The sequence below is a fragment of the Schistocerca americana genome, chromosome 4 (assembly GCF_021461395.2).
Source record: "Schistocerca americana isolate TAMUIC-IGC-003095 chromosome 4, iqSchAmer2.1, whole genome shotgun sequence".
Lineage (NCBI taxonomy): Eukaryota > Metazoa > Arthropoda > Insecta > Orthoptera > Acrididae > Schistocerca > Schistocerca americana.
In genome coordinates this window covers 779353456-779376537 of record NC_060122.1, presented here as the reverse complement: position 1 = coordinate 779376537, position 23082 = coordinate 779353456, and the positions used below count along the sequence as shown (strand labels likewise).

Genomic DNA, 23082 nt, shown 5'->3' with positions numbered 1-23082 from the left:
TCAGAGGGATTAGAGCCCACACAGAAGCATACCGACAATCCTCCTTGCCACGAACAATACGAGACTGGAATAGAAGGGAGAACCGGTAGAGGTACTCAAGGTACCCTCCGCCACACACCGTCAGGTGGCTTGCGGAGTATGGATGTAGATGTAGAATGTTTCCTGAAAGTTTGGCCGTACCTTTTTGTTGCACCCTGTAATATGTATATATATGTCGGGTGATTAGAAAAAAGAAGATTTAATCACAGTGCTGGCAGAAGTCCAGTGCGCCGTTTAGCCGCTCACGCCAACGTCGCTGCTGTACGGAAGACGCTTTCGTTTGGTATTGAAGAGCCTAGTAAAGCGCTCGAGTAGCACATCGTACTAGAACAGTGTTTCGTATTCTACTGTTTTATGACTGTTTTATGGAAGTCGTCTTATAAATTTCTGTGCTTAAAAGAACGCCAAGACGCTGCATTGAGTCATGGGAGCCTGTGACATCTACTCTCGTAAAGCTCACTCACAGTAATATCTTGCTTTTGGTATTAACGTGTGGGAAATGGATTACAAATTGTGTACAGTACCACTTTGTACAAGTACATGAATAAGAACACTTGAAGAATTGTTTTTGAGTGCTCCAGAGAATGAGATGCCTAAAATGTGGATGCAACTCGCTCGTTGAGATCCAGATGAGATAGTGATCAATACGTATTCTTATTTCTGTGAAGATCATTCTGATGTAAGTAAACACTCCAGCATCTCAGCATTCAGCACGTTGTACAAGTTCGTAGTACGTATTGAAGATGACATGCGAACAGAATATGGAAAAAAATTGACAGTGCAGATGACGTAGGTAAATTTAAAAAAAAAAAGTTGGCTAGGATACCTGGGCTTCATTCAGTAGGCTCAGGTTCGATTCCCGGCGTGGGAAATTATTTAATTTGACAGTACAAAGACCGTTGTCACAATGCATTTGTACGTAGTCCGTAGCAGTGTATCCATAGCAAAAAAGAAACATATTGTAGGACAGTAAACGTATTGTAAAGATACACCGAGGAATTTAACCGTATTTCACAGTTTTCTGTTTGTACAGCTTGCTACCAGTTTTCGTACGTAAAAATGACAGTATTCCCGTACCTGCGATCTTTAAGGCATAATTTGAGGGCGTTATTTGGCACATAACGACTGGACAACGTACGGAACTAAAGCCGAAATATATATTTTCAGATCCCTCGTGCAATAAGTAGTGAAATCAAGATTGACACTAACACCATTTAACGTGACAAATTTCTTTGTAACCAAACAGCACGAAAAATATCATGTAGAATGACTTGTGAAAAGTGACAATTTGCTCAAGATGAATTCACGTGAACATACAATTTAATCTGAATCCAAACTGTAACAGCATAGGCGCACACATAGTATGTAAATTTTAGTGTGACTATTGAAGATAATGTTCATTTGAAAGCGCAACGCATTGGGTAGAGAAATAACGACTAAGTCTAAGTAGCGACCCCTATTTACACACATATTTACGGTGTATAATACTTTGCAGTGACTTCAGAATCAGTTCAAATGGTTCAGATGGCTCTGAGCACTATGGGACTTAACATCTGTGGTCATCAGTCCCCTAGAACTTAGAAGTACTTAAACCTAACTAACCTAAGGACATCACACACATCCATGCCCGAGGCAGGATTCGAACCTGCGACCGTAGCGGTCACGCGGTTCCAGACTGAAGCGCCTAGAACCCCACGGCCACACCGGCCGGCTCAGAATCAGTCTCTTACCACAAACAAGTACAGTTCTCACTTTTCTTATTTCCGGAAAATAAAAATCTTAGTTGTTTTTTGAGAACGAAGAGACCACAAACGCATCAGCTTTGAAGTTTTCAATACCAGCCTTGCAAAATTCCTTTGCATTGTTGCTTAAACAGTTGTAAATACGTTTTCTGTCACTAAATAACTATACTGTTCGCAGGAAAAGTACAGAAAAGCGCTGGTAGCTTCGACTTACACTCCTATAATACACGTTTAGCTTCGTCTTACGCCTAGCCTGTGACGTCACCAGAGCTTCAGCCAATAACAGGGCTTTTTCGGCCACGCGACCAAACCTTGAACTTTAATGATTTTAGCCGGCCGCGGTGGTCTAGCTGTTCTAGACGCGCAGTCCGGAACCGCGCGACTGCTACGGTCGCAGGTTCGAATCCTGCCTCGGGCATGGATGTGTGTGATGTCCTTAGGTTAGTTAGGTTTAAGTAGTTCTAAATTCTAGGGGACTGATGACCTCAGATGTTAAGTCCCATAGTGCTCAGAGCCATTTGAACCATTTCAATGATCTTATGATATAATAAGTACATAAACCAGTCTGGGTAGCCGAGAGCGCTAATGCGCTGCTTCGTGGACTCTGGTAGATGCACCGGCCAGCCTAGATGTGGTTTTTAGTGTTTTTCCACATCCCACTAGGTGAATACCGGGCTGGTCCCCACGTGGCGCCTCAGTTACACGGTCACAGACATTTGACGATGTCCGCTCTATTTCTTGGCTTACACTAGACGCAGACAGCTGGTGTATACTACTTACGTCCCAGAGGGTTCAGGGTGGTGGCAGGACGGTCATCCGGCCCCCCTCTGCAACTAACACTGCCAAATCCATAATAAACAAGGCCGACCCCGCGTTGAAACGGGACAAGGCCTAACGAAAGAAAGAGATAAAGATAGAAAGGATATAATAATTACATTAAAGACATTTTTGAAAATATTTACCGAAAGTGCTATTTGAATGTTATAATGATTCAGAACAAAAATCCAAACCATATTTTTGACATACGAAAATAGGTCGCAACTCGTTGTGTGTAGGCTGCCCTTGCTGGCGCTAGTGCGTCCTATGCTGCCTCACTTAAAAGCGTTGACAGTTACTCCCGTAGTTCCGTGCTCGCCGCCGCCTGTGAGGCATGGCGTTTTGCGCGCCCCGAAACGACGGCTTTTTCGTTCGGTAATTAGTGCGCTAATGTAGTGCTGAGATTGGATATCGACACATCGGCCGCTGTGGCCCAAGTGATGGAAGTTTAATCCCACATACCCGCTCTTCCTGTCTCCCTCTTTTTAATTTCAGCCTTGTTGCCCGCCGTCTCTATTTAACGAAGTTTAATCGAATTTAATTTACGTGGTTCATTCCTGCCAGTTACCCCTATTTCCAACTGGTTCCGCGCTGACCGCGCTCTTTCCTCGTCGGAAGGTGGAACCGCGTGACGCAACATGTAGGACTTCATAAATTTTAACCAACGAAAAACATTATCATTGTGAAAATGACGTTGCTTGTCGAAAAAACGGGCATTTTCCGAATCATAGATTTAGGCGGGGTGCAAGGTTTTTCCACTTAGCGGCATAATTTGAGTTAACGGTATTCGTATCTGGCAACATCGCTGGTGACAGGTACCCTTCTTTCTTGCCAAAATACGTTACAAATACCAATTTGGACAATTTGTTGACATTTTGTTCACTGAATCGTTTTGCTCGAGAAATCGTTCTCAAGTATCAATTTAGAAAGCCAGTGATTTATACGTATCTTCCAAGCGCTTCCAGAGCTGCATGCTGACGATTTCCGTAAGCTTTTCAGGCTTAGCACCCCTGTGATTATGGTGAAGCAGCCGTCATGCGAACACTGTATATGAAATCCGGGAAAACGCGCCACATATTATCCTCATTATACAGTTGTTAGCTGTGAATAATTTCTTCTTCCAAGAGGAGGTACTCCAGGATATTAAATCAAATCAACGAAATTCTTCCCTAAAGCTTGTTATTACACGCAACTCAGGAGTGGCAGTGAGACAAGCAATTTATCTGTGATCATTTTTTTTGTACGCTGAAGAAGTGGTTTGCACTGGTATGTTGCATGTTACCGAGAAGAGCATTATACGCAGAATGCAGTGTGTCGAAGCGTCTGCGTGTTTTTGGCACCTTCCATACCGGAATTGTATAACGCATTAGTTCACATTTTGGATCAAAATATACAAATCAGTATGCAAGCACAGTAACGAATCTGCGTTCACAACTGTTGGAGATAAGTTAACAAAGTGTGTGTGAGCGATAAAACCCGATAGGTCTCATGACACGTAACTATATCGACATTGTGTGCATCACACGTGAAAAGTAACTGCCTTGTGGAGAGAGATTCGTTACTCACGGCAGTAGTTACGGCTAATTATGATATTGAGCGAGAAAACTCGATAGGTCTCATGACACGTAACTATATCGACATTGTGTGCATCATTTGTGAAAAGTGACTGCTTTGTGCAGATAGAGTCGTTACCCACGGCAGTAGTTACGGCTAATTATGATATTGGATCACTCAGTTTTGCTGTGAGTTTGTAATTTTCAGTTTGGTACCGTTACGTTTTGTGCTCAATGTTTCGCTGCGCACCACGTGTCGTATTTGGCAGGAAGGGACGCGATACGTATGGCGCTCGCACAGCAGAGGTCGATCTGCCTTTTGCCACGTTCAGTGCCGTGCTGTACTTTGGTTGATGCAGTTTTTTTCTACGTCCACGTGTTTGCTACGTATGTGTTGTTTGGGTGACTGGCGCGGCTTGTTAGCACTTCCGGCGAGCACAAAGTTTTTGCAAAGCGTTCAGCATCCAGGACTTTGCAGAGGCGACAGCATGCTTACGCCAAACCAGCTGGCGTCCTTTCCTCTCGATTTCGCATCTACTGCCCGACTCATATCATCACTTTCTTTCCTACTCATTTGCTTGTCGTTTAGCATACACGTTTCCCTCATCTTCCGCGAAATAAAGCGTGAGAAACGTTCGACGCTGCCGCTCATGTCACGCACATAATTTCATGGCGCCACGTGATTACTCCGCGCTTGCGGATGGGGAACCAACTTTCTACAGTCATGTATTTGTAGAATAATTTATCTGTTGTTGCCAACCTCAATGTTTAGCCACAACTCCTACACGTCCGGTACGGGCAATTTAGCCATTTGCGAAACTCCAACATCACGAAAATGAACCAAAGTCAAACAGGCAAAAGTCTCTTCTTAATTTACGTAGTGGTACCGTGCAACATTCTCGGAATATGAGAAAAGAAATGCCTGCGGATCATAAGCCAACAGTACAACGGAGAAACAAGTATTCAAAATCAAACACACAGGTTTTCAGTGCAATGATTTATTTCCGTTTTTAAGGTACCTTTGAAAGTTTTCTCGAGCTTGCTGTTAAGCCTTCGACGTAACACAGGATTAACATCCAAAAGTAATGAACACTCGAGCTATATCACAAAGACTGCCTTCAAAAAACACAACTCGGTAGGGATATGATGGCCTGTTAAGATTTCAATTTCTCCAACAGCCCATTTCACAGAAGCTACCCGGAAAGAAAATTTGTTTCACGCTCAGCATCCACACTTGAAACGTAACACCCCTGTGGATCAAAATTTCCGCCAAGGAAAGCTGAAAAAATGTTCCTAGTTCTGCACGTCGTCGAAACCAGCCATCTAGCTTCGATTTCGCAAGATTCGTGCTATTCACGAAAGTTATAAGGATGAATTATTTCAGACAATCTGCGTTTCGTTCGGTTGCAGATTGATTGGCTTACCCATTGGTGAAGGGTAGTCTTTCGATTCAATAGGTTCTTTCTCTAATTATGCTATCCAGTTTGAAGCTGCTTCTTGTAACTTGTAAGATTCTCACCTTACACCTTTTTCCCTTCTGGACGGTCACAGTAGATAAACACTTTTAATTTAGTCGTGATACTCCAGGACAGAAAGGAACCTCGTCGTCAGATTAGATAATGGGTAGGAATGACAAATCTCTTATAATTTTCACTGATAGCGATAAACTTTTTAAGTCACAAATATGCTGATTTATTAACATGTACCACTCAATAAAACACACTTTTCACATTCTATCATTTGATAAAGTACATCACTAACATTATGAACTCCGCTCTTTGATACACGTAACGAGCGCACAGATGCACATACGTCTTGTTACACTACTGTGACTACAATACACTTCCCAGTCGCTACCGTGATCCATAGTATTACGTTAGCCTACAGCAAACCTTGCGTACTACAAGGTGATCTACGGGAAACGGATGTTTGTAGTCGTACACCGTTATCGGCATTGGAAGGCAGACGGAACATACACCTCTTGTTCACTTCGGGATTGTCCGCCATTTCAATAGGAATGGAATGTTTGCGTCCGATATCTTTATCTTAAATTCTCAATACGTCATTGCAACGCTGGGAGTATTTTGTCGTCAGTTTAATCTCACAACTCTGAGTCGTAATACGGTCCTACGATGGGCTACAGCTTTAAGGATAAAAGTAAACATTCTTAATTGAGCTGGTTTGGATTGTTTGGGGGAGGAGACCAAACAGCGAGGTCATCGGTCTCATCGGATTAGGGAAGGACGTCGGCCGTGCCCTTTCAAAGGAACCATCCCGGCATTAGCCTGGAGCGATTTAGGGAAATCTAAATCAGGATGGCCGGATCCTGGAATGAACCGGCGTCCTTCCGAATGTGAGTCCAGTGTGGTAACCACTGCGCCACCTTGCCGGGTTTTAATTGAGCTGAAAGCTGCCGGTATAGAAGAGGTTTGATCAAAACCCACTGAGTTGCTTTCTGTAGATTGTTGAAAATTGTATTCGCAAGAATGTTCACCTTTTGGATGACATTATTTTTCGTACGTAAGAATATTAGTATAAACTATTTTTTGCATAACAATCAATCATTTGAAAACTGCCAGTTTCTTGTAGGTTGCCTGTATTTATTCCCTAGTTTGAAAAAGTTTACCACTGGTTTGGAAATCTTTCTGAGATATAGGTCAATCCTGAAAACTCTTGCAAGAATATTGTTCGAGTATTAGGAATCTTCCTTAGCCTGTTATGTTCAGAAAGAGTAAAAAAAAAAAATACTTTCGTATACGTACCAACGGTTGCTTCTCGCACGGAAATCCACACATCAGTGTCTTGCCTCAGCGATGAAAAATTTCACCCTTGCCACAATGGTCAGTTAAAGCGCATGAAATCCGGGTCGCACCGTCAACGGCTACGAAAACCGCTCGCCAGACTCTGAAATACAAGTATTAGGCCAAAGGCTGCGCCAGCATCCTCCCTTCTGGTCTGACATGAATTCGTTACTTTGTTTTTTATCTTGTGTTGCAATTCGCTTTCACTCCTTTTTTATTTAGCTGCTTATGAAAATAGTCGCTGTGAACCTACCTGTGTACTATTATCACAGGGCGCAGGCGAACCTACCTGTGTACTATTATCACGGGGCGCAGGCATGTTCACAGTATTTTGAGAAATAATAGATTTATTAGTAGCTCACTACGAGATAAATTCGTACATCAAAAACTACGCAGTATTCTTGCAAACCTGTGTTAGTTTCGCAACCAGATAATCCAACAGAAGGATTTCTCTTAGTCACTTCGTATAACTACCACAATAAACTTGACACAACTTACTTCATGTGGCTTCGTCGTAGTTTAATCAGTGCTTAGTTTCCTGCATTCTTGCAGTCGTTAGTTACAGCTTAAAATCTTGAGTGGTCTTCAATCTGGCTATTTTTCAAACCAGTTTTTCGATGTTTGTAAGATTAACTACGCTCATATTTCTTTGGAGCGAGTGAATATGAGAATATGGAATTGGGTACCAAAAGTGAGGGCAGGCTCGTCAACGCTGAAAGCACGTTTATTATTTAGCGCACGCGAAGTACACGCGGAGCTGACCTGTCTACTAGCGGTGTGTGCTGTTATACGTATACACATAGAAACAAAGTTCTAGTAAAGTAAATTGTTCCATCAATAAGTAAGTCTCAGAATCTTATAAAAATTGAAGATATTTAACGACAGATGAGCCAGCGGCTGCAGCTGTTAACACCACGACAGACGACGTACAGTAGGCGCCAGTGTGTATCACGTACGCAGATGACGCAGTCTTGTTGCACAACAGTATACTTTTGGAAGGATATTTTGAAGCAGCTGTGAACATCAACAACATACACTCAGATGTCACAAGTTCTCCAGCAGTTCAAATTTACGGTCGCACAGTCACGGAGAATAATTCAATTTCTTCCTCCGCCGGTGCAGTTTTTGTGTTTTATTGTGAAGAAAAGCGCAGGAGAAGTGTATTGTTGGATACGGCACGTGGCAGAAAATCAAGTGCTGTCGTGTACGTCTGCGAAACTTCCAAAGAGCGGCCAACTTCTTAACGAGCCTCACCACTTATAACCAGCGCTGGGACTTAAAATACGTAAAACTATTTGTCTCGTAATACTGTTTGTCTCCGCGCCCGCTATCTGTTTGCATTCGTGTTATTGGTGAATGTGAAAACGTAATGCAATTTTTGAAGGGGCTGTTACCTCCTCTTGGTCGCAAATAATGACGACTCTGCGACACCTTGTTACAGACACAAACGTATATCCCTTGGCTACTTTATATTCTACGTCTACATGATAGCAATTTGCACATACGTGCGTGACAAAGGCTAAAACAGTACTTTCAAACTAAATCTCTACCATTCCACTCTCAAATAGCGCGTGGAGCAGTGCTCCCCAGATGTCCTAGCGGTTAAGGCGACTGCTCGCCGTAAGCAGGAAATCAAGATTTGACAGTGAGTCCCGTTCTGCCAACTGTAAGTGTTTTGTCAATAAACCACTGTCTGTGGTTGGCCGTTCCTGTAACATTTTCTATACGGTCGTTTTAAGTTAAGATGTTCCTATTGCGGCGGAGCCGGTTTACAGTGTTCGATAGCACTGTGTAAAGCAAGCTGCAGAAATAATGTCTACCTACCTTAGTATAGCGTCAGTTCACCACTCGTTGCTCTGCATTCGATGGTACTATGTGGTCGATGTTAAAAGCATCGTCCGTACTTACTATTTCAAAGTTGCGCCTACAAAAAAAAACACTCTAAAATCTCCCAAATTTCACAGAACTGTCCGTAACTACATATGCTTGAACAGCGATATAAACCGAACGCGATATAACAGTCATTTCTTCATCTTACTAATAATTTTTTCGGATGCGTCTAACATGACCTTCTCGTCCGGCAGCTAGTCCACGACTGACTGCTTGCTTTCAGGGCATATAACTCATCCCAATGCGCGGGAAATACTTTACGTATTAACAAAATGTTCCACCAAACCAAACGAAAACTAAGAGAAAACTATGCTTGAAATATACTTTAGAACTGATTTTCCTCTTACTACCTTTCTGGCTGCCTTATTACAAAAGCAAACGCTCATAGACATAAGTCATCCGCCAGTTAGGGGATTCACAGTTTTTCATGACATCCTGGTGGCGTAACACTTGCTAGTTACGTAAGGTGTAATGCAATATAGAATTGAAATTTGACGTATGTCCCACAGACACACTCACATTCACTCTCGTTTACTCTCACCCTAACACAAAATATAAATATTAACTTTTAAACTGTTATTACCATTACAAATGAAAAATTATCGAAAGTTTGAAATTGAAAATCTTTATAAAGTAAATAAGCACACTAAGAATGCTATTACTGTTTTCAAATAGCGAAAGAAATATAAACTTATTATTACTATCTGAATTTATTTTCTTAAGTGTCGGTTAAGTACTTTTTTAGTGCGTTTTTTTATATCTCTGAAACTATTATAGGTAGCGGTATCAAATTTCGACACAAAGCTCGTCTGAATAACGAAAGGTCATGTACCAAATTTGGAATAAAACAGCTAACATTTAACGTAGTTATTTAGTTTCTTAGGTGAAGTGAATAAGTGATTTTAGTGAGCATTCTCACGGTCCTCTTTAGCGACAGATCTATGACGCATACGGCAGGCCATAATTGTCGTTTGGGCAACACTGTTAAATCGACATTACCAGATCATGCACTGGAACAAGGGAACGATCAAATTGGTTTCTGCGATACTTTACGTTGGCCTGTGTCAACTCATTACCCTGCTAGGATGTATGGAAGCGCCATAGAAACTGCAAAACGCGAAAACAACTTTAAGAGAACAGGTGAAGACTGGAATTAAATGAAGGAGAAGTAACTAAAACTAATATTCAAGAGAATTTAACGCTAACCCCACAGAAAGCAACAACAGCACCAAAGGGTATGTACAGTCCTGTAACCGTAAGGTTATATATATATATATATATATATATATATATATATATATTGCTACCAGGAACGTTTTTTTCTTACAAGGCAAACTCAGTTTTGGAAAGCAACGTGTGAAACGAAAAACTGACACTCGTAACGGTGCACTGCAGACTTCGTTGCCCTAGGCTCAGAGGCCCGGAAGGACAAGTGGGAAGCGAAAGGAAAGGGAAGGACGCATCCGCTTCCTGCGGCAGCCGCGCCTGGGGGTCGATTAGCGCAGAACGTTTCTGCTTGCTTTCCACAAGGCCATCACTCCGGCGACGTGCCAAACACTGCGCTGCAGGTGCTGCACCGTCAGTCGATTTTTTTTGTAACAAAAGTCATGGGATACCTCCCTAATATTGTGTGGGATCTCTTTTTGCCCAGCGTTGTGCAGCAACTCGATGTGGCATGGAGTCGGCAATTCGTTGGAAGTCCCCTCCAGAAATGTTGAGCCGTGCTGCCTCTGTAACCGCCGTAATTGCGAAAATGTTGCCGGTGCGGTATTTTGTGCACGAATTGACTTCTCGATTATGTCCAGTAAATGCTCGATGGGATTCCTGTCGGGCGATCTGGTTGGCCAAATCATTCGTTCGAATTGTCCAGAACGTTCTTCAAACCAATCACGAACAGTTGTGGGCCGGTGACAAGGCGCATTGTCATCAATAAAAGTTATATCGTTTTTTGGAACGTGAAAACGACGAATGGCTGCAAATGTTCTCCAAGTATCGCAACATAACCATTTCCAGTCAATGAGCGGATCACTTAGACCAGAGGACCAAGTCCATTCCATGTATACATAGCCCGCGCCATTATGGAATCACCACTAGTTTGCACAGTGCCTTGTTGGCAAATTGCGTCCATGGCTTCGTGGGATCTGAGGCACACTTGAACCCCTACCATCAGCTCTACCAACTGAAATCGGTACTCATCTGACCAGGCCACTGTTTCCCAGTCGCTTAGGGTCCAACCGATGTGGTTTCGAACTGAGGAGAGGGGCTGCAGGCGATGTCGTGCTGTTAGCAAAGGCACTCGCGTCGGTCATCTGTTGCCAAAGCCCGTCCTAACGGATCGTTCGTCTACGCCCCACATTGATTTATGGGGTTATTTCAAGCAGTATTGTTTGTCTGTTAACACTGACAGCTCCTTACGCCAACTCCTGTGCATTCGATCGTTAAGTGAAAGCCATCCGGCCATGCGTTGTCGGTCGTGTGAGATAACATCTGAAATTTGGTATTCTCGGCACTGTCTTGACACTGTGAATCTCGGAATATTGAATTCCCTATCGATTTCCTAAATGGAACGTCCCATAATCTAGCTCCAACTACCCTTCCGCATTCAAAGTCCGCTAATTTCCATTGTGCGGCCATAATCACGATGGAAACCTTCACGTGAATCAACTGTGTACAAATTATAGCTCCGATAATGGTTCAAATGGCTCCGAGCACTATGGCACTTAACTTCTGAGGTCATAAGTCCCCTAGAACTCAGAACTACTTAAACCTAACTGATCTAAGGACGTCACACACAGCCATGCCCGAGGCAGGATTCGAACCTGCGACCGTAGCGGTCGCGCGGTTCCAGACTGTAGCGCCTAGAACCGCTCGATCACCCCGACCGGCGCTCCGATAATGCATTGCCCTTTTGCACCGTATTCACGCGATATTACCGCCATCTGTATATGTACATATAGCTATCCTATGACTTTTGTCACCTTAGCGTACAGGGAAACGGATAACTAGTTTCGACAGTTCCCTGTCAACTTCAGATCATAATCCAAAAATGGGAGGCTACGTTCGAATCACGGATGTACTTAAGACTTCGTACATCTTTGATACTCCAATAGGACAGCATAATGTGCAAGTAGTGAGGCGGTTTCGAGAAAGTCGGAAGGGAAGTATATCGCCTCTGTGGTGTACAGGTGCGTAGCTACCCGCACGAGCTGCCGGCGTTGCGTTCAAGTTCCATAATCGGTGGACCGCAGGATCGAGTCCCGCTCATTTTTCTAGTCTTTGTTTTTTCAACACCAGTCTTATTATTTCGTACATATTACATTTGAAAGTGCTATGGTGAAAAGACTTGTGTTTTTGCATGAACTTTCATTCAATTTCCAATGTTATTTGATTGATTACCAATTGTTGTTATTACAACAAATATTATGGGACTTTTATTTCTATAGGCAGTTTTCAAACTTTATCAAGCGCCTTTAGACTTGTTCATAGTTGATTGACAACGAACGAGAAATTGCTTCTCGCGAAGATTATATTAAAATACATTCAATCGTACGTCGCCAATTTTCGGCCCCAACCTTTACGAAAATGTTGCGATATGCATGGATTGTACCCAAATTGTCACAACAAAGAGATATTTTTGAAAATATCAGCGAGATTTGTTTTTCCTTAGAAACTCTGAAGATTCCTTGTACATGGAAAATTTCATTCATTCATTCATTCAGTGTATTAATAGTTACACATTTTAATTTATACTTTCCGTGTCTATATGAGAAATATCATCCTGCAGCTTGTAATGTCGAAAGCACATTGGACGATTACTCGTACATTAACCTCATATTCTGGTATGTAACTCATTGTATTACTGAATAAAGTTACTTTCACCTTTATTTATCGATGTTTGACTTTGCTTCCCAAGCCTGTCCTTCGTCTTTGGAACCTGTGTTTGCAGTTCGAAGCGCCCAGGTGCAAAGCAGTTCTCGGTACGTTGCCCGATTGCAGGTATAATGGATTTCGGAAATCACAAGAGGCATAAATTGACTTGCCGAGTATTATAAATATATTTGTTGCGATTGTAAAAATTAGCAAACAGCTAAATAAAATTGAAAATTAATAAAAGTTCATACGAATACGCGTGTCTTTTCATCATCTTACCTTTCAAGTGTAATACGTATGATAAATAAGACTAGTATTGAAAAAAATTAATTAAAAAAGTTAGCGGGACTCAATCCAACGATCCACCAGTTATGGACTTTGAACACACGTCCTGCGCCATTTGATGCCAAGAGTCGCAACGCACCAGTACGTCAGTGACACGTAAAACTTCTCTTGCCATATTCTAGAAACCGCTTAAGTAATACGTCTTACTAATTACACCTTATGTTGACCTAATTGGCTACTAAAAGTTTACAAAGTTCGAAGTAAATCCGTCATCATAACGTCGTGATCTCCCCTTGTAAGTTAAGACTTCTGCCAATTGGTTACTAACAAAGCATGGGAGAGTCGGCTTCGAACTCGTGCTTGTAGCATGTGAGTGTATAGTAATTACAGATCAGCATTGTTGTCGTGCATTCAGAGTGACGTAGAAAACATTCATGGTGTCACCAGACAGTCTTAAGGACTTTTCGTTAGTCGTCATAGTTACTGTGCTGCGTGAAAGTAAGTAAACTATTGCATGAAATTTAAAGGAGTTTGCAGAGGTAAAATCGCATAGCGTAGACTTCGTGTTTGGTTCATTTTAGGTCATACATTACTGTAGGTGAAGTGTTGCCAGCATATCGAAATTGTATTTAAAGCTGAGAGCAGAACAATAGTTCTTTCCGTTCTCGAGATATTGTTCTTATGTTGGGTGACGGGTCATGCTCAACGCGCCTAGTTCAGTCCCTACTCATCGGGGAGAATGTGGTCGTAACAATCGTCATATTTCATAAACGGTTCAACATATGAAAACGAGTTTTTTTGCAAATGATAGCATGCAAAGAGACTTTTTAATTCACCAAGATACGGAAGTAACTATAGGTTTTTTTGATGAAGCGATAAACTTTTTTAACAGCTTGTAACATCTGGTCAATGAAACATGCCGTGGTATGATACACGCCAGTATTTACGGTGTTCTGTGTGGTCTACTGAGCTTTACTCGAAACCTATTGTTTTGTCACAAGATGTAATGACTTTGTAGTTACATTTTTTCATTATTTCAGTTTGCATCGAGATTTTTGTTTATTTCAAACGGTTAAAATGTTTTATAGTTACTTGTAATCACATCAATATTTGTTTGCTGTCGTCCTCAGTGCAAAACGTCGTTTGATGCATCTCTCCAAGCTAGTCCATCTGGTGCAAGCCTCTTCATCTCTCTACAGCTACAACAAACTACATCCATTAGAAACTGCTTTACCGAGCAAGGTAGTGCAGTGGGTAGCACACTGGACTCTCTTTCGGAAGGACGACGTTTCAAACCCGCATCCGGCCATCCCGATTTAGATTTTCCGTGATTTTCCTAAATCGATTCAGGCAAATGCCGGGATGGTTCCTTTGAAAGGGCACAGCCGGTTTCCTTCCACATTATTCCCTAATCCGATGGGACCGATAACCTCGCTGTTTGGTTCCCTCCCCCAAATCAATCAATCAATCAACCAACCAACCAACCAACCTGCGTGCTTGTTTTAGACAAGTCTTGGTCTCCCTCTACAGTTTTTAACTCCCACACTTCCTCCTATCGCCCAACTGACGATTTCTTTACACTTCATGCTATCACCCAACAATCAGTTCCTTCTTTTGGTCAGATTATGCCATAAATTCCATTTCCCTCCAGTTCGGTGGAGTACCTTTTCATTAGTTATATGAGCTACCCAGCTATTTTTCAGCATTATTCTGTAGATCACATTTCCAAAGATCCTATTTGTTTCTTCACTGAACTGTTTTAGTGTTCACATAACTTCCGAACACTTAAATTTATTTTAGATGTTAATAAATTATTCCTTTTCAGAAATTGTTCTCTTACTATTACCAGTTTGCATTTTACATCCTCTCTAGTTCTGCCTTCTCAATTACTGCTTCAACTGCAGTCTGGTTTCTGTACAAGTTGTATAGCGTGTCAAGCGAAGGAGTCTTCGATTTCAAAATAAATTGTCACTAAAAGCAAGGTCGATAGACGAGTGCAACAAATGGCGTGTTAATTGTCATAGCTGTAAGAATTTTATACAGAAGTTTCGAAATAGTTAGAAAGACTGCTAACTGGTGGAGTTGTAATCGCAATATGTAATACAAGTAAACAGTGTGCCACAGCTCAGAGCGATCAGTTTCGCCATTGTAACTGGAAAGGAGATTTGTGCATTGAAGGAAGAAATTGAAATCATGTTTTCCATTGAAAGTGTTTTTCTGGTACTGGAACGCCGGAAAACACCCTTGCAGAATATGAACTACATGGTTAGTGAAAAATAAAGCCGGTCGCGGTGGCCGTGCGGTTCTAGGCGCTCCAGTCCGGAGCCGCGCTGCTGCTGCGGTCGCAGGTTCGAATCCTGCCTCGGGCATGGGTGTGTGTGATGTCCTTAGGTTAGTTAGGTTTAAGTAGTTCTAAGTTCTAGGGGACTGATGACCACAGCAGTTGAGTCAGCTCCGCTAAGCTTTTAGCTATAGTAAGCACGGACTAGTGGACCTGAGCAGTTCGACTGTACAGAGAGCGTTTTAAAGTATTTCAAGCACGATCCTGATGACTGCTATCTGACCTTGTGTTCTCCGAGCAGGATTGATCACTTTCCGATGTACGCTAGGTGCCATTGGCACTTTTCTGAACACCAAGATTTCATTTTTATTTATTTATTTATTCTCATGTTATGTGTTTCTGTTCAAATGGCCCTGAGCACTATGGGACTTAACATCTGATGTCATCAGTCCCCTAGAACTTAGAAGTAATTAAACCTAACTAACCTAAGGACATCACACACATCCATGCCCGAGGCAGGATTCGAACCTGCGACCGACGCGGTCGCGCGGTTACAGACTGAAGCGCCTAGAACCGCTCGGCCTCACCGGCCGGCTTATGTTTCTGTAAAGGCTTGTTCGTGCACTTGGAGCATGTGTTCAGAGTCTGTATTGTCTGCAGTGTTAAGCATTCTTGCCTTTTCCCGACGTATCGCCATCTTAATTTTAGTTTAATAGTTTATTGCATATTGATGTGCTTATTGAGCAACAAGAGTGAAAGGATTTCTGATATTGTCTCTTTCGTAAGGGTAATCGTTCCTGAGCTGTTCTCCAAGTACGTATTCTGTGATACTGATGTCGATGTTTGTCCTGCTATTCTATTATAGAAGGTGTCCTGGTTACACATATAATAATATAAAGGTAATAATTTGAGACGTAATTGAAATACATACTGGCGGTTTGCTTCTGGTAACTCAAAATGTTTTCTTTGTTTGCTTGCGGTGGCTGGTGCCGCGTGCGCAAGCGCGATGCTTTGTTGACGTAAATGCGCGTCGCCAGCCTGTGGCGACCACAGACAGCTGTCCGTGTGCCTTCTCTCGCGGAGCTGAAGTCTGTTACATTGGTGCCGGCCGGTGTGGCCTTGCGGTTCTAGCGCTTCAGTTTGGAACCGCGTGACCGCTACGGTCGCAGGTTCGAATCCTGCCTCGGGCATGGATGTGTGTGATGTCCTTAGGTTAGTTAGGTTTAGTTAGTTCTAAGTTCTAGGCGACTGATGACCTCAGCAGTTAAGTTGCATAGTGCTCAGAGCCATTTGAACCATTTTTTGTTACATTGGTACAACATCGTTTTCGGCGTGAGTATGGACTGCGACCAACTGACGATGTTCCCACTTAACGTACCGATCAAGACATGGGACAAGCGACTGCGGGAAACTTTTGAGTTTGCTTTCGATGTCGGGCCACCATGCTAAGCACGCATTTGCAGAGGCCACTGTTGAATTAACCCATACAGCCTTCCGAGCCCTCGTAGGTCAGTGCGACAAGCAAGTCAAGAATGAAGTGAACCAGACACCAGCTCGTGATTACCAGATGTGCGCCATCGCATTCGTACAGCTACCGCAAATGTTACTCCTGGAATGCTACATAACGTTGTTAGAAAAGTGAACAATGGATGAGATGTCTATCCCGCCACTAATGGTGTGTATTTCGTAGTGTATCAATTGATTAAAAACATTTTGAATTGTCTTACTTGTAAAACATGCCGTTGAGAAATATCTCGATTACTTCAAAAGGTATTAAATTTTATGTTAGTATATGCTTAGCCTGGACAACTTGTATGTACAGCGTCTCAAGAAGCGTTTGTTCGTAATTCCATTAACTCCATTGGCTCCGATTTCGCTTTGTGCTGGAGCAAGAGCGGAATATGATACTCGCGTTTCTGAACTCTGGCCAGTCGAAACAAGAGGGACGGCTGAGTCCGTAGTCGTGCTGCCTGTCCGCCAGAGACGCCGCGCTCGCCGTCAGCAGGTGCGACGCAAGGTCGCCGCCGCGCCGCGCCGCGCCGCCACAGATCGATCCCTCGCCTGCGCTCACGCCGGAAGCTGCCAACGCAGCGGCGCTCAGCTGTTTGCCCGCGGCGCGCCCGGACTGCTGCTTCGTCTTGCAACAAAACTACACTCACGTCGCACACATTATCCAGGTGCAGCTCTACATCTACATCGTTACTCTGCCTGCCAGAGGATTCATAGAACCATTTTCTTACTTCTCTGCCATTTCACTCTTGAATGGCGCGTGGGAAAAAGGAACACCTAATTTTTCCGTTCGAGCTCTGATTCCTCTTATTTTATTATGATGATCATTTCTCCCTACGTGGGTGGGTGTCAACAGAATATTTTTGCATTCGGAAGAGAAAGTTGGTGATTTAAATTTCGTAAATAGATTTCGCCGCAAGGAAAACCGCCTTTGTTTCATGACTGCCACCCCAACTGTCGGTGAGAATGCGCCGCACTCCTTCCCCGAAAGGTCGTGATTCAAAATTTGACGTGGGCTTCTCGATTTACGGTATTTTTGTCGGGGCTCAGCGTGTCATTGAGATCTAGATTTGGTCGGTCGTCTCTTGTATAGCTTAGCCAAGCTACGCTCACCAAAACATACTCACAGAAGCGTACTAAGCCATAAGAATATGTACACTGGTGTGCAAAATTAAAGTAACAAACCACTATTTCCCCTTCCTGCGTCTAATTCACGATATAATCATACAAATCGTCAATCAGATATCCGTACGGTGGTGTCCTGCACGGAAGGTGACATTCTGGTAAACGGACAACCACGCCAACGATGACGTCAGGGCATCTATGAAAACTGGTTGCTTATTACTTCATTATACCACTGAACAATGCTTTTCCCCCAATGGTGATGCTGTGTTCCAAGACGACAGAGCCCCTGTTCACACATCCCGCATCGTCCGGAACTGGTTTCGTCAGCAGGAGGATGAGTTGTCGCATCTCCCGCGACCATCACAGTAACCGGATCTCAGTATCACTGAGCTTTTGTGATGTACTTTGGAGAGAAGGGTACGTGGTCGCTGTCCACCTTCCTCGTCGCTGTCTGCACTTGCCACTATTTTGCAGGAGGAATAGTATAAGATTCCCTTGAAAACCGTACACGGCCTGTATTTATCTGTTCCCAGACGACTGGAAGCTGTTTTGAATGACACTGAGTTTCCTGTACTGCAGTAGGCAAGGTAATGTGTTGTGAATTTGGTCGTTCCGTATTTTTGCCCCACCACTGTATCTACAGTCCTAACACATTGACATCCACGCGGCACAGTTCCGCAGCACGCCATTAGGCTTGTCAAAATATGATGGAGTAGCCCATTCATGAAGTACAAATGGCCGGAGGCCATTTTGTTTTGGGTCCTCTAGCGGGGTGTTGCGGTACTGTGGAGCGAGGATTTCAGTGTGTGCCAGGGCTACAGATAAAAACACTGCTCAGAGGTGACCGTTAAAACTTTATGACTACCCCTTGTAAAACAGGGAAGTGGGGGCATGTTAGTGCTTATTTTCTAAGTTTCTTTTACAATTTGTCGTATTCACACCGGTACTTTTTGTGTAGCAGAATGATGTGATTGATATCAGTTGTTTGAAATGCATTGTCACGGAAATACGGCTTCCTCAGTCCGAGATCAACATATTCGAATCTCCAGCCCAGGAATGTGGCACTGACGGTGTTCATGTGAATGAAACTGTAGCTACTGAATGGAGGGGAGTACTTTGACAAACTAGAAACTGCAAGGTGAATATTTGGAACGCCAGACACAGCCATAGGATCGGGTACATCTCTTATCCCCCCCCCCCCCCCTCCTCAGTGGTCACATGTTGCAGTCTCAAGGTGGAGTGAATAAAGTGAAAAATAAAAAGTGGTAAGGTGTCAAGTGTGTTTCTTGGGGGGAACTGCCACTCGTCCGCGAAGAAAATCTCTTAGGAGCTTCATACGGCGCTCGTGATACATTTACTAGCGTAGTCGATACGACAGCATAGGGGAACTCCCTGCAGACCTTGGATGGAACAACTGCTGTAGAAATTCTTGGAGTAAAAGCGTTTGCTGTCTATGTTACTTCCCATGTTCCGTCGCATGAGAAGCCAGGAGGCAGTCGGCGGAGCTTGTATTGTCTTTTTTTGTACCGTACGGTGCTTTTAGTCCGTTATGTGTAGAACGTAAGTAATGAAATCGCAGTTTATATTCTTGCCTTATGCTCAAGTAAAGGTGCCCTGGCCTTCTCTTTTTCTAAAGCGTACAAATTCTTTGATGACTTTGGAAAGGGCCTTTATTTATACCTGGAATGCATAAGTTTACTTCTTCATTACTGAATTGCTTCCATTCGAACTTCATTGAGCCATTTGTTGACAGATCTTCCATTTCGTAGCATTCGAGTCATTTCAGATTGGTACGTATCGTCTAAGTCTATTAATATTTCTAACGCAATTATTGTGGGAAGCTTTTAATACTAGCTTCTCGAATAGTAACTGAGAATGACTCTTTCAGCAAAGTTATCAAGTGCCAGATAACAGTGCGTATTGTCTTTTTCGCTTTTATCATATGATGCCTGCTAATCTACTTGTATCACACTCTTGCGTTAACGCACATGTTCTTATAAGTTTTGTTCTTATGTGTTACTTACGGAGGAAATAATTTAAAAGTTAAATTTCTGAATGGTTTATGTCACTGTAGAAATAGTAACTGCGCTCCCACATCGCTAGTACTGAACTGAATCAAAATTCGTAGCGTGATACATGCTCGACAGAAAGTAGAGAGAACTAGTGGAATGCAGATGTTTCGCACAGTAGCACTCGTCAGCTGTGGATTAATATCAGACAGAACCAGCAAACCGATTCTGTGTATTGTCTTGGCCTCGGAAGATGTTAATGTTCGTCTCGAAACAAGCGCTATGAGTTATTGCATTCTTCCTCAAGTTCCCGAAGGCGAAAGTACTGCATTAACGTTACTCTCTAGCTACTGGTAAGACGGCTTAATTTGTTAAATTAAATGCCTTGCGAGAAACGGTATCACTTATTCAGACTTGACGCTCTCAACTTCCTGTATCACCAAACACGATGCGATTTTCATTAATAACCGTAGTTTTCAAAATTTCGCTTCTCCTATTCAAACTTGTGTTTTAATTTACTAACAGCAGCACACCAGGAAAGTACCAGTTAGGGGTACATCCTTTCTGAGAGACGAATAGTGAGTGATGCATGTAACTGTTGCAATCTCGCGTTCCACGACCGGGAACGACAAGCGTGCATATACCGCACGTGATCCATATTTTACGCTAGCTGTGGTACCCGGGGTCCGCAGCTCATGGTCGTGCGGTAGCGTTCTCGCTTCCCACGCCCGGGTTCCCGGGTTCGATTCCCGGCGGGGTCAGGGATTTTCTCTGCCTCGTGATGACTGGGTGTTGTGTGCTGTCCTTGGTTAGGTTTAAGTAGTTCTAGGGGACTGATGACCATAGATGTTAAGTCCCATAGTGCTCAGAGCCATTTTTTTGTGGTACCCGGCTTCGCTCAGGATGTTGATATAAGATTGTGTGGTAGTAGGAATAAAAGGATAAACTTTAGGAGGTAAAAGAAATTATTGAAAACATTGTAACTACTGACAATACTTGTTAAAGTACAAGAGGTAATTTTTTATTGAAAACAAGTTCTAAGTATTTACTATACTTGTTTATAACAACATTTTTCATTTTGTTATCCGGGGTGTATATGTACAAATTTTTGTAGTTTCCTACTCGAGGCAAGCTACGTATAGCTGACATGAGAGAAGCAGGAGTATTTGAGGTTGATGCTGTAATATTTTTAAGTTGGTGCTTGCGCTTTGTTAGCTGTAAAACTGTAGACTAATTTAATTGGAAATTACAGTCTTTTAAACTGACGTTCGAACCCACAATGGGCCTTTCTTTATATATCCATACCAGTGGGGTAGCCCCACTAGTGACGAATTCCAGAACATACTCGAATGATTCACAATGTTCCAGAATATTCCACAACATTCGAGAGTGTTCTGGAATGTTCCACGATGATCTGGGCTGCTCCGGGATCTACCCGAACGTTCTGGAATCTTCACGAATGTTTCATACTATTCCCGAACATTCCAGAACACCCCGGATATCGTAGAACAGTCCGGAATGTTGTGAAATGTTCTCGAATACTCTGAAATGTTCTAGAAATTTTTAAAGGGCGAAAATTACCAGCCCTTATATCTTGAAAAGCACGCCCTTCAGATGAAAACTGGAACCTTCTTCATGGATGTGGTTAGTGGGCTACCACACCATATAACTCCCTTGATCGTAGCGGGACTCGTTCCTGAATTTTAGCAGCACGCACGTTGTACCCTCACAGATATAATGTGTATTGATTATTCCTTTCATTATTACTTTCTGTTTGCTTAGCGAACATCTCAACCTTCAGAAACTGTGCGCTGACCTTTGCTCGCAAGTATCGGAGATACAGTTGAATGTGATGTTGTGTATGGTACTGATGTAATATTGCGACACAATAGACAACTGCCATGCTCTGGAGACTCAGTCAGTGCGCTCAATATTCGCGTATTCGTCTCCAGCGGAACTAATATATGCCAAAAGTCAATCTTAAACCGTGTTAGACATTTTTTCTAGTTTTCAAACTCTGTGCCCGCGTTTGCATAAAATATGATTAAAGAGTCCACCTTATGTAAAAACGCAGTTCTAGATTTATTTTTACCCCTTCGTGTGTCGCGAGAGTTGAGGTCTTCTCACTCCCAGGCCACAGACCGCCGTTTATTTCCTTTCTCGTCATTTAGTTTTTCTGTGACACTACACATTTCAGCCACAGATGTACAGTTTATGCAGCATGTCGTTTTGGTTGTAATGAGGCTATTCTGAGTTTTGTGAGATAAGCTCTTTATGCTTTTGATTTAATACTGTTGCTCTTTATCTTTTTCGTAGAGACATCTTCCTCTTGTTTCTTTAATGGTTAAGAAATAAAGCGGTGAGGAAGAAACGTCGTGTCAGAATGGCTCGTAGGAGCATTTCCCTTGGAAGACAAGGTTCTGAGTTCGGCAGAAGTTTCATATTGTCGGAGAGTTGACAATTTTTGACTCACGCGTTGCACGCAGAGGTTCAAGTTGGTAACGTTAAGTTTGTGTGGGCGTGTGTTGCAGCAACAACCGCCAGATGCGGAACAAGGCGGAGAAGCAGCGGAGGGACAAGTTGAACAGCTTGATCACCGAGCTGGCGCACCTGGTGCCCATGGTAGCGCAGTCGCCGCGCCGCATGGACAAGACCTCCATCCTGCGCCTCAGCGCCACCTTCCTGCGCATGTACCGCTGCCTGCGTGAGTACCGACCAACCATTTCTCTCTGTCTCTCTCTCTCTCTGCTTGCTAACCGCAAGACTTTCCCCGATGCTTCAGAGACAGCGGTAACGATTGGTGGTTGTTGTTAATGGTGGTGGTGGTTATACGGCCCCACCCTGCACAGACAACCACCCTTGTTAAAATAACCAAAACGTTTAGGCACTAGAGAGGCACAGTGACAGGTAAGGGGAGAGAAAACTCGCACAGCAGAAATCAACACCTTAGTTTCGCTCAGTTGTAATCGAGCAGCATCTCCTATGTTAGCTCTGTCGTGGAAGTATGTCACTCGACTTTACAGGTAAGACTACACCCAAGATAACCAGCGGGCCTAAACTTCTGTATTGGAAATATCGTCTGTCCGGGTGACAACGTTGACATTTTTACTTGCAAGTATAAATTTTCATGATACAACCCACACTACGTACCACTGCGAAGAT

The 23082-nt window shown here is 43.1% G+C and overlaps 1 protein-coding gene across 3 annotated transcripts in view; it reads left to right on the top strand.

Moving 5' to 3' along the window:
* The window catches only part of LOC124613966, a 520281-nt gene that overhangs the window by 274775 nt on the left and 222424 nt on the right, over positions 1 to 23082 (top strand). For all 3 annotated transcript variants that reach the window (XM_047142754.1, XM_047142753.1, XM_047142755.1), the window contains exon 2: positions 22452 to 22624. In XM_047142754.1, the coding sequence (XP_046998710.1) occupies positions 22452 to 22624 (173 nt within the window). The remainder of the gene's footprint in view (positions 1 to 22451; positions 22625 to 23082) is intronic.